Source organism: Myodes glareolus, chromosome 17 (assembly GCF_982192425.1).
Source record: "Myodes glareolus chromosome 17, mMyoGla1.1, whole genome shotgun sequence".
Classification (NCBI taxonomy): Eukaryota; Metazoa; Chordata; class Mammalia; order Rodentia; family Cricetidae; genus Myodes; species Myodes glareolus.
Genome location: NC_142042.1, coordinates 47,707,491 through 47,720,403, shown reverse-complemented (window position 1 = coordinate 47,720,403; position 12,913 = coordinate 47,707,491). Strand labels below are relative to the sequence as shown.

General features: G+C 44.4%; 1 protein-coding gene across 3 annotated transcripts in view; it reads right to left on the bottom strand.

The window, feature by feature from the left end:
- Positions 1–10,935, bottom strand: part of Eeig2 (EEIG family member 2) — a 60,610-nt gene extending 49,675 nt beyond the window's left edge. For all 3 annotated transcript variants that reach the window (XM_048443538.3, XM_048443537.3, XM_085677810.2), the window contains exon 1: positions 10,799–10,935. Coding sequence is in view for 2 of the 3 variants with exons in the window: in XM_048443537.3 (XP_048299494.3) it covers positions 10,799–10,935 (137 nt within the window). In the remaining variant the exon portion in view is untranslated. The remainder of the gene's footprint in view (positions 1–10,798) is intronic.
- Between the last annotated feature and the right edge of the window lie 1,978 nt (positions 10,936–12,913).

Here is a 12,913-nt window from a genome sequence, read left to right as displayed (position 1 = left end):
TGAGACGTTTGTACTTCAGGTTAAGAAAGCGGTAGAATGCTCCAATCACTGCTTAATAGGCCATATTAATAGGAGCACTGAAGACAATGGTGCTGAGAATAGTCTGAACTGTGGGAGGCTAGCTCAAGAGGTTTCAGAAGAGAAGAATTTTAGTGTCTTGCCTAGAGATTATTCCTATGATATTTTGGTGAAGAAAAGTGGTTGCTTTTTGCCTTTGTCTGAAGAGTTTGCCTGAGGCTGAAGTGAGTTGGATCAATTCTGTTGGCAGTGGAAATCTCAAAACAGTCACGTCTAGACTGTTTCGTGGTTGTTACTGTTCGTGCTTACAAAGGTTTATACAGAAAAGGAATAAGCTGAGCAAGGAAAAAAGGAGCACTAGGAAGTGAAATGGAGCTAAATCCTATATTCAAGGAGATAAATGGATTAAGAAATGGAATAAAGGGAGAGGTGCAAGATCCCCTCCAGCTAGGTTTCCCATTGGTAAAAAGGAATTAAAGAAAAGTTTAGAGCTGGGTGTGGTGGTGCACACCTTTAATTCCAGCACCCAGAAGGCAGAGGCTGGCAGCGCCCTGAGTTTGGGGTCAGCTTGTCCTACAGAGCAAGTTCAAGGACAGCCAAACTTGAGCAGTGGACTAATACTCAAGGACAGAAAATTGGTGACGATGTAATTGAATGAGAGGGATATGTTCCAGCAAGCAGAACTTGGCAGCTCCAGCCATGTGGTTTTGGCTTTAGAGTCAAGGAGTGACTAAGGAAAGCCGCTGAAGCTAGACTGTGTCCAGGGTGTCCCCAAATGGAGACTTACAGAGGTCATTGTGTGAAGCTATGAAGTTGAAGCCTGGATTGCCTTGGGGACCCCAAGACGTTAGAGATGCCAGAATCATGGGATACCTGCTGAGGAAAGCTGCTAACAGGGAGTGAAACCAGCCCAAGAGAAAGAAATGTGTTGCAGTCAACAAAGCTGAAAGGATTTGGAGATCTGAAGAGAGTTTTGACATCAGACATGGAGATGCAGAGTTTGGAGTTGCCCAGCTGGTTTTCGGTCTTGCTTTGGTCCAGTATTTCCTCACTATACTGTTACCTACATCTTGGAACTGTAATGTATATCCTGTGGCATTATATGTTGGAGGTATGTGATTTGAGCTTTGATTTTGATTTTACAGGAGATTACAGACAAGCGGTTGCATGAATCTCAGAAGAGACTTTGAGCTCTGGACTACAAAACATTGTTGAGACTATGATAGACTATAAGGACTTTGAAGTTGGACTGAATGTATTTTTGCATTATGACATGTCTACAAGCCTTTGGGGGCCAGGCAGTGGAAGTGGCACTATTAGGAGGTGTGGTCTTGTTGGAGGAAGTGTGTCACTGTGGAAGCAGGCTCTGAGGTCTCATATATACTCAAGAAACTGCCTGGTGTCTCAGTTCACTTCCTGTTGCTTACAAGATATAGGACGTTCAGCTACTTCTCTAGCACCATGTCTGCCTGCATGCTGACATGTCCTACCAAGATGATAATGCATTAAACCTCTGAAAAGATAAGCCACCTATTAAATGTTTCCTATATAAGAGTTGCCATGGTCATAGTGTTTCTTCACAGAAATTGAAACCCTTACTAAGACACTTTGTGATCTCAGTGTGGGGGGGAAAAAAAAAAGAACTCAGTGGAGTTTGAAAGCAAAACATAATATTAACAATGCTTGGTGGCACACACCTTTAATCCCAATACTTGGGAGGCAGAGGCAGGCAGATTTAGATCTCTGTGATTTTCAGGCCAGCCTGGTCTACACAGGGAGTTCCAGGCCAGCCAGGACTACATAGTGAGACCCTCTCTCTCAAAACAACAAAAAACAACAAAGCAAAACAAAAAAACCAAACCAAACAATGAATGTTATTTTTTTTATATTTGCTAAGCTTTCTTACCTTAAAAATCACTTAATGCAAAGAAAGGAAGGTCGGTAATATAAGTCAAAAACGTTAAAATCTTGTGACATTCACCAGGTGGTGGCACATGCCCTTAATACCAGCACTTGAGAGGTAGAGGCAGGCGGATCTCTGTGAGTTCAAGGCCAGCCTGGTGTTCAGAGCCAGTTCCAGGATAGGCTCCAAAGATACACAGGAAAACCCTGTCTTGAACGCCCGCACCCCCAAAGTTCTTGTGAAATTCAATAACTCCATTTTCTATATATCAGTCTGAAATAATAGCAGATGAGTGCTATGTTGGTTACAAAGATGCTTACTATAGTTTATAAAATTATTAATAAAAAGGATAGAAGATAATTATTTCAGAGGGGTGATGGGGAACCTCCTTTAGCCAATGGTCTTTGAGAAGCTGGACCAGTTGGGCGTGGCCTTGGGTACCAAAAAGCCCGCAGGACTGCCCACTTGCTCTCTGGCTTCCTGCTTGTTATACCTGGATGTTGTATTGTTTTTATTTTTTGCTGTGATCCTTGAGTTTTTCTTTAATAAAGAACACCTATTATACCCTATTTGGAGCTAGTGTGGGATTATTTGATTTGCATTCCCCCCACATTTGACGCATTTTCCTTTCATCTAGTGCCCAATGTGGGGCCGAGTCCATGCTCACCAGCATCCCCACCACGCTCCCAAATTGCAGCTGGCATGCTTTCTGCCTCTGCCTCTCCGACTGGAACCCAGACCGTGCCACGTGCAGCACGCCACTGCAACCCTCTCCATGTACAAAACTGCTTTAATTATCCTTAATAACTACTCTTAATTTGTTAAACAAAACATATTTGTCAATATCTAAGCAGACAAGTGCACGGGCTGCTTGTATGGCTCCTCCGCCACGTGGCTGCAACCACAACACCTGCTGGCCAGTAAAGATTATGACACCTGCACCAATTCTCTAAAACTGCCTAAGGACAGTAAGTAAATTGATAAATTTAAAAGTTATATAATAACTGACAATATTATCATCCAAAAATTAATAATAATTTTATTTATGCTATGGATGGTATTCTACAAGGTTTATGTGATTTTCCTTATACATCCATTTATTTAATTTTAAAAATTAGTTTTTTTCATATTATATCCTTGAAAAATGGTTTAATAACAGAGCCAAAAATGAGGCACCTTTAAAAATGATACAGTCTTTACAGACTAATAATAAACAACTAGCTAAAAAGTTAATATCGTTAAAAATAACACTAATTTGACAGACAAAATTCAATCCATGTCAAAGGGTGCTAAGAATATTATCTTTATTTAAATTAAGACAATAGGTAGATTAGTGTGAGCTTACTCACACTAATAATAATAATGAGTAATAGAGTGAATGCTTGTGAGTTATATTTACAGACAAATTACATTGGAATACATTCCTGTATATTGATACAAATTCAAATTATATTTGTTATATTGAATATACTATTTCTATTTATAATATTTATCCACCTATGCAAAGTTATTTTGTCAGACTGTATTCATGAATATTTCTACCTCTGTTTAAAAGATTTTGTATATCGATACAATTTTAGGATATATTTATTATATTACAGTATACATTTCTACCTCTGATCAAGATACTTATACCCTGTTTACATTTTGAGGACATTGTCCTCATTTGCTGTACAGTTGTTTAAAATTGTTTAATATTCTGATATGCCGGAAGCAAAGACCTGTATTTTGAGATCTGCATTTTGTTACAGCCATCTTAAGCTTACAGGTTAAGAAAAATATTTACCTTTCCCCTCTGCAGGGTCTAGGAAATCAACCTGGCATCTTATCTCCTAGCAGAGACCTGCAGGAACCAGGCTCTGGGAACTCATTAGCATTTTCCTTTGTTAGTCAATAATCACAGACCCTCAGTATTTACCTATCAGCTGGGGATGTCTCTGGACCTGAATTCCAGCAGACCTGAGCTTCCTGACACCCTTCCCTTCCCCCTGATGCCTTTTCCTTCTCCCACTTTGCCCTTTTGCTATATAACAGCTTCTGAGGAAATAATAAATGATCAGAAATCCTGTCTTGCCGTCATTTCTCGTGTCTCTTGTCTCCTTTCATTCCTCTCCACTAGGTTTATCAGGGACCCCTGTTCGTATCCCGCTGGCCAGGAAACTGATATGAAGTCTTAGTCTTTTAGCTATATAGGTATTAAGTATTATAGGTCTATAGTCATCCATGTTTGTCAATACTTATAGTTAGACTAATTAGGTTCTTTAGATATATAAAGATTGTATTCTGCATAGAAAGATAATCTTCAACCACTTCAAAGAGCTGTAGAATATGGCATTTAAATAATTTAGGGTTCTGTTGACGTGAGACACAATTGATCCTGCAGCACCAATCTATTTCTGAGAGAATGTTGAGCACTGAAGACACTCCACTTGGAGCTTGTTTTCTTCTTGGAAAAACCGGCCTTTGGGCAAGGAACAGCCCATGCCTTGACCACTGACAAAGTGCATGGTGTCAGGACTGGTCAAGCAAGATAAAAGAGAAAAGAGTGCCAAACCTTGCCAAGACAGGGTACGAAGGTTTTGAAAAAATTTCTTGCCTCTCAAAATGGTCTGTCAGTTACTCTAGGCCTTAGTCAAAGTTGGCTGCTCCAATATTGCAAATGAGAATTTGGGTGATTGCCCAGGTAGCCAGTTGTTTCTATCATTTGTTGCACATTTTGGAAGTTGTTTGGTTGCACTTCCTGCTTACTCAAGTAATATTATCTCCCTTCTCAGGCCTTCGATGGGGTTAAAGACTAGACAGTTGTAGTTACTTTCCTCTTATGACTTAGCCAAGCCATTTCTGATACAAGATTTAGACTCTTTGGGATAAAATAGTTATTAAAATATTTAGCATATGTTTCTTGCTTAATACTGTTTATGCTGGTAGTAATTCTAATTTTTATACGTGCTATCTGTTCTTATTATATACAGTTTTGTATTGGATTTGGAACTCTCTTGTTTAGACAAAAGGAGGAGGTGATGGGGAACCTCCTTCAGCCAATGCCTTTGAGAGGCTGGACCAGGTTGGCCTTGGGAACCAAGAAGCCTGCAGGACTGCCCACTCACTCTCTCACTCCCTGCTCCCTACACCTGGATGTTGGATTCCATTCCTGTTCGTCATTGTGATCTGTGAGTTCCCCTTTAATAAAGAACCCCTTATTATACCCTATTTGGACCTAGTGTGAGATTATTTGATTGGCGTTTCCCCCCATCTGATGTGCTCCCCTTCAGAGGGGTTTAGTTCAATCATTGGAATTAATATAATAGGATAATATGTAGCTATTTGAAATATTTTGTAGTTGAATATTTGACTATTGAAAGAGTAACTAAAAATATATTAGGTACAGCAAGATCTTATTTTGGTTCAAAAAGATCAGTGGCCAGGCCTGGTGGTACAGGCCTTTAAACACAGCATTTGGGAGGCAGAGGCATCTTTGCGAGCTGGAGGCCAGCCTGGTCTACATATGAGTTCCAGGCCAGTCAGTGTTGTATGGTGAGACCCTGCCTATAAATTAATAAATATCAGTGACCGGTATGGGGGGTAGTGTGTTGTGTGTGTGTGCACATGTAAGGATCAATGATGGTATATACCAAAATATTAACAATGGTGGTAAGCTTTGCATGGTTTATTTGAGCTCAATATTTGCTATTTTTGCTTCTCTAAGTTTTCCAATATGAAAACATCTTTACTTTTTCCATAAGGCAAAAATTAACGAAAAAGAAGGACACAATGTGCAGGCAATTAAAAGCTTGAAAACAAAGATGTTCTCTGGCAAAAAGAAAAAAGAAATCCCTTTAGCCTGTTTACAGAGTCAGAGATCCAATCCGCAGATGTGCTCGCTAGCTTCCCGGACACTCCCTGAATTCACATGGGTTTTTTTCCACAAGCTCATGTGAAGCTTGGCCAACTTCTGTAGTTACCAACACAAACACATGTAACACACATGCACACATGTGGAGACAAGGGAAACTGGGAGATCATAGCTATGTAGGGAGATTTGCTTCCTATCGTTCCTCTGTTCAAATAGGCCAGAATTAAACATGTCCTCACAACCTCGTAAGTTTTAAAAGTGATTTACATGCTTTCCTAAGGAGTGGCCTGGAAAGATTCAAATAATACAATGTTCTGTTTTTCTGAAAGGTCTTCAAAAATAATTTATTAGGCAGCCCCTTGGCTTCGGTTGAGTGGACCGTTACAACAGTGCATTGTATTTTCAAATATTTTGCTGACTGTGGTGAGACCTAACCGCTTGCCTTAGCCATTTTTAGTATCACTGATACAAAATAAAGATCTTCATATTGCTTCTTTTTACTGATTAAACCTTCAGAGAAGAGTCTAGATCCTTCTAAAATTAATTTTCAGTAATCATCTACAAACAAACAAAGCAGTGTATGGGAATTAGAATAGGAATATAAGCAGGGTAGTATGGCTCCAAGAGGCCAAGAATAGAAAAAATTCACATAGCAAAACAACTGTGTCTTTGATCAGTTGGAAGGCCCATTGTCATCTTAAATGTTATATAGTAAGCAAACAACTCAACTCTTCATATCTTCTACAGCAGTGGTTCTCAACCTTCCTAGCTGCCACCCTCATGAGGGGACCCCCTCCACACCATACAATTATCTCACTGCTACTTTATAACTGTAATTCTGCTACTGTTATGAATCAAAATGTAAACACCTGATATGCAGGCTATCTGAAATGCGATCGGTGGTGGTCAAGACCCACAGGGTGAGAATTGTTCTTCTACAGCTATGTACAATGCCCCTTGACCCAAACCACAGGGCATTTCCTCAACCTCCCTACTTCTGTCAATGGCTCAAGGCATCAGCCACTGCATCACCACCCAACTACCAGTGACCAACAAGGAAAGCCTGCGTTCAGGTCCTCACCAGACCCAGGCTGTTCTCACAGTCTCCCACTTGTCCCCCTGTCTCTAATCTATCTATTGCCACTTGAATCCAGACAGGAGCAGGCTGCCGGCCAGCTTAAATTCCACTTTAATCACATTACAGGGCAGTTCAAGAATCCTGGATTGAATCCTATCCTTTGAGCAGGGAAATCAGACCCTATAATGTTATTCAGAGCCCCTTTCTAATATTATCTTCTGCTTCTGCTCATACGAGCTCTCTGCCATTCGGTTGATGTGGCACCAGCTCTATTAATGGCTTGCTCGAGCTGTCCCCCCACCCCACTTTCTCCTTGGTGCAAACTCGCCCTCTCGGCACGTTCAGCCGAAATACTAAAGCAGCTTGCAGCAAACATCGGAGCCGGGAATACAAGCCTTCTTCTTCTCGAAACTCACATCGCCTCTGAGCCACCGATGAAGCAGTAAAAGCCATGTCTCCTACTGTCCAGCCAGCAAACAGCTATGATCTAATTCGTTAATTGAAGGTAATTCCCTCATGGACCCTTGTGTTTGCTTTGCTGTTCACATCCCTAGACAGAGAGCTAGAAATCTGCTATGTGCTCAAGTGATATCTGGTGAGCCATGAGATGAATTGCTTGCACGTTTAGTTTTTGAGCAAAGCCAAGTTGTGTGTGTGTGTGTGTGTGTGTGTGTGTGCGCGCGCGTGCGCTATGTAACCTTTTGTGCATCCACTAAGACTCTTCTCCAGGGCTGGCTCAGAGGTTAAGAGTTTTGACTGCTATTCCAGAGGTCCTGAGTTCAGTTCCCAGCAACCACACGGTGGCTCACACCCATCTGTAGAGAGGGATCTGATGCCCTCTTCTGGCAGGCACGCATGCAGTAGAACATGGTATACAAAATAAATCTTTAAAAAAGAAAAAGACTCTTCTCCAACACTACAGATATGATTTTTGTACAGGGTCTCTAAGACCATGTCCCGTCTAACAGGGACACCCGTGAGGTGTAATGAGGACTGTAATGTAACTGGTGGCTTAGGTGACTGACCCCTGTTTAGTCGGACTAAAACTCCAGGCTCTCAGAAGGCTTTTAGCATGAACCACACGGTTTGTGCAAACAGACTAAGCGCAGTAAGCCATGCGCATCATCCAGGCAAGAAGATCACGCCACTAATCAAAGATAAGCTGGTCGGCAGGCCTTTCCAGGTGGCGGTCTTGAGCCGGCTTTAATTCTTCTACATAGCAGTCATTTCATATTGCTAAGGGAGCGATGTTAGTGCCAATCGTTTCTGATTCACAAAGGTCCCCTGGAATGATTTTTTAAACTAAAATCTAGCATTTGGAGATGGATGGTCTAGACGGGCACGTGGAATTTAGGGGCCACATCATTTGGATAGTTCAGGTTTTCTATTTCTCCCTGGAGACGAAGGTATATTTTTTCTTAATTGATGAGTGTATGTGTGTGTTTGTGCACGCGCAAGCGTGTGTGTGTGTGTGTGTGTTTGTGTGTGTGCACCTGTCTGTCTGTGCATGCTCAAGCTTATGTGTGCATCTGTGTTTTAAGGCTGTCTCATGAAGTCCAGGCTTGCCTCCTGCCTCTACCTTGGGTTCTGCACCCATATAGCTAGCTCATGGAATCATTCCTAAGCCGATGCTTTGGTACCCAGGATAAAGGAATTGGTGAACATCTAAGTAAACAACTTCTTCATCACTGAATGCCGAAGGACCATAGCGTTTCAGGGACACTGTCCTAGGCAGTCCTCAAGAAATCCCCAAATCACTGACTATCTCAGCTTTCCAGTTTTTACTTGAGAACACCCAAGTAAGCCCATGAAGTTTTCTCTTGGCAAAGCCAGATTTTAGCTGGGGGAAGAGGCTGTTTAACACCAGGCTACTTGGCTTCCCTCCCCATCCCCCCAGCTGAGGATAAATCCAGTTATAATCCTTGCATCTTAAATTATTAGGAAGCTGCCTTCAGAAATTCTTCAACAGCACCCAGCTTATCACTTTGTCTGGCATCCTAATGTTTGAAGTCTAGACCTGGACCAGCATCTTGGCATCACCTGATCAGACAGGAGGGGGTCTTGGGAAGGTATGCTTCCCAAGTCTCAATTCATTTACTTAGAAAATAAGACCGTCCATTTCATCGCCCTGTTTAGGGTAGTAAATAAGAAAGCATGTTTAAAAGATCCAGTGAACTTGTTTACTGGGAAAATGGGGGGAAAAAAGTCTGCTTTTGATGACTAACTGACTTGTGAGAAGAAGCATGCCAAAGCCAAATCAACACTCCAGGCAGAGAGGGAGGTAGAACAGAAAGAAGGGTGAAGACCACGTTCTGACCACCAGGTGTCAGCACTGGGCCAGAAGCCTAAGCCCAGCGGCTCCAGGCTGGGGGAAGGGGGATAAGAACCCTGAAGGAAAACTTTGAGGCCTCAGGGTAAGGCTGTCACTTGACCCCCACATGACATTCAGGATTGACTTAGGCTTTTCTCTCTCTCTCTCTCTCTCTCTCTCTCTCTCTCTCTCTCTCTCACACACACACACACACACATGTATAGACACACACATATATGTTTTTACACAGTTCATTGTTCTCTTGACAGGAGTGTTAAAATGGCTGTAATATAATCATTTAGCTGAATGCCCACAAATTTGTCATTACAGTTGAATATTAAAAATTAACCTCGGTGGATTATTTTTTTTTGTAATTTTGAGGATCAGTAGCGTCTCACACATCTGTTCATTAAGCAATCAGGCGTTTTCTGGCTTCCATAGGTTTCATTAGTGCCACAGAGGGCAACTTTCTGGCTTCCGTCCCACAATCCATTGACATTATTTCCTTTACATTATTAATGGGATGGCAGATGAAAAGAATATTTTTAGTGTAAAAATTAAGTATATATAGAGGGAATATGCATTGGCGATTAGCCCTTCTCCTTGACTTTTGAGAGCTTAAAAATTCATTCCAAAACTTCTTCCAATTTTCTGTCTTCTTGTAGAAAGAAATACCTAAGGATAAATCTGTGAACCGCCTTTAATTTACTCAAGGAATCCTGCCACACATGGCCGCATTCTGTCACCGCTGAAGGTTTCTCCCACAGTGCTAGGGGCTCATTTCAAAATGAGGACAGGGTCTGGGCTCTCTTAATTCTTTGTTTATTTGTTTGTTTTTCGAGACAGGGTTTCTTTGTAGCTTTGGAGTCTGTCCTGGAACTAGCTCTTGTAGACCAAGCTGGCCTCGAACTTACAGAGATCCGCCTGCCTCTGCCTCTTGAGTGCTGGGACTAAAAGTGTGCACCACCACCGCCCGACTGGGCTCTCTTATTTCTAAGTCCCGCACTTTGAAACGCACCCACGACACTAGAAGATGGGTAACTGAGAATATCAGCGCATCAAATGGACACAGAGCTCTTAGGCAAGCCAAAGACTACAGCCTCGTCTGCCAGGAACACTTGAGTCAAGACAAGCCCGACCAGGCGTATCCCAAGCCCTCTCCTGGCCTGACTGCCCTAAGTCACAGTACAGTCATAGGAATTAATGTCAACCACAGACAGTTCCGAGTGGGCGCTCTTGGAACTGGAACCTTTTGGGTCATTTTTGCTTCTTAAAGCTTTAAGTTCTAGCTTGTATTTTTGCAAATATGAGAATGACTTCAGAGAAACCAGAAGCATCCTCTCCCCCTGTGTCTCCATCGCTCCCATTCCTGGAGAACTGGCAGGAAAGCAGACATCAGGGGCCACCTGGAGTCAGGAGCGCCTGGGTCAAGGCCAACCAGACCAACCCACTGAGAAGCACTCGATGCCCCGACTGAGCTCAGGTTCGTCCCCGGAGGACGATGAGCTCACTGGGCTGGCAGCTCGGCAGAGCAAAGGGGCCAAGCAAGCAAAGGGATGGATGCTGGCCGTGCAACAAGCCCGTGCCGGCGGGCGAGCGTGCGAGCGCGGGAGAGCAGCTCGAGAGACCCGTTACCTGGAGGACTCGGCGGTGAAGCTGCCGCCGTCCAGCAGCCGCATCTTGCAGAAGAGGACCCCGTTGACGAAGGGCACCGAGGAGAGCTCCTCCAGCTCGAAGTCCACCTTAAACTTAAACTTCTTTTTCTTCATCATCTTGAGAGCTAGGCGCCGGCGAGCGGGCTGAGCAGACGGGCGCCGCCGCCTCAGCTCGGCCGAGCCTCGGATCCGCCCAGCCCCATGGCCGGGGCCGCGAGCAGCGCGTGGGGGGCGCGGCCGGGGGGCGCCGCGAGCCGGCGGGAGCCGGGGCCGCCTGGGGCGGCGGCAGCCCGGACCGGAACGCACCGGCGGCTGCAGCGCGGACCCCGGCCGCCCGCCCGGAGCGCTCGCCTTGCAGGTCGCCCGGGGAGTGGGCGCCCGTTCGCTGCCGCCGCCGCCCGTCTGATTGCGAGCAGGGAGAAGCGCCCGCTGGAAGAACGGTCGCCGCCGCCGCCTCCGGGCCCGAGGCGCCCCCTAGCGGCCGCGGCCTGCAGCGCACTCGGCGCGGAAGCGGGCGGCCGGCCGGCGGAGGGCGGAGAAACTCCAGGCGGGCGCACGCCGGGCGGGGGAAGCTGGGGAAGCTAACACGCGATGGCAGTAAGCTCGTCACGCCTCTCGCGGGTTAAAAAAAGACAAACCCAGCCGAAAAAGCTTCCTTCTGCAGCTTCCTCTGCGCCTTTCCTTTCTGGGTTTGCACCGCCCCTTTTCTTCCCCTCCCCCCCTCCAGTGATTTCATGGCCTCTGAGTTGGCAGAGAGGGACAAATAGAATCCCAAACCTTACATTTTCTTTAGGGACTCTAAATTCGCTAGCCCTTAAACATTAGAAGAAGATTAAGTAGGGGAAAAGGAGAAGATTAAAATGTGTTGTGGGCGCATCAAGTGCCCAAACACGGGGCTGCGCCCTGTGTTTCCTCTCATTGATGCCTTGTTTATTTAATTCTTGTCACCCAGGAAAGAAAAAGGACTAGAAGAGTTAACACATTTTTCCCTTTAAAATCTGTCCGTTCTGTGACCCATTAACACATGAAGTCAGATTCTGAAGGCATGCGTAAAAGAAATTCTCTGTAGATGAAACACACACACACATACACACACACACACACACACACACACACACACACACACACACACACATGAGAGAGAGAGAGAGAGAGAGAGAGAGAGAGAGAGAGGGAGAGAGAGAGAGAGAGAGAGAGAGAGAGAGAGAACATACAGTATCTATTGTTAAAAATCTATGCTGTTAGCCTAGCTACGTAGTGTTTTCAGGGGGATTGTTGGTTGTTAATTTATTGTGGCCCGCTTGTTTTGTTTTTCAGTCAGAGTCTCTAGCCCAGGCTGACTTCAAACTCCCGATGTAGGATGATAGGAATGTGCCGCCATGCCAGGTTTATGCAGTTCTAGGGATCGAACCCAGGGCTTCCATGCGTGTTAGCAAGCAACTCACTGAGCTGTACTTCCACCCTGGGAAATAGTCCTTTTAATCTTTGAAAAGATGTAATCGAAAAGTTTCTTCTTCTTAGATCACTCATTTAGTTTTTTTTTTTTTTAAATTCATTTTGTGTGTCTGGGTGTCTTGCCTGTGTGTGTGCCTGTGTACCACGTGTGTGGCAGGCACCAGCAGAGGCCAGGAAAGAGTGTCAGATCTTCCTAAACTGGAGTCACAGGCAGCTGTGCGTCGCCGTGTGGATTTGGACATTAAACCAGGGTCCTTTGGAACCTCTGTGCCATCTCTGCAAGCCCACTCATGCGCTTAGTCATATAAATATTCTAATTGCCTAAACCACTAGTCGCTAGCTAGACTCCAGGATCAAAACCCAAAAACCACCCCTAAGAATTTTGGAGTCCTGAGCTGGTCGTGATGGATCAGTGGGTAAAGGAACTTGCAGGAGATCCTACTATGACATGAGTTTGATTCCTGGAACTCTTCTGGTGGAAAGAAACAACTACCTAATCCCACAGGCTGGCTTCTGACCTCCACAGGTTTTCTATGAGGCATGCACACCCACAAATACACTCACAGTAAAGAAATGTTGTAAAAACTTTTAAAGGCAAAACTTGGATGCAGGGCATTGTCAATGGACCGGAAAACCCATG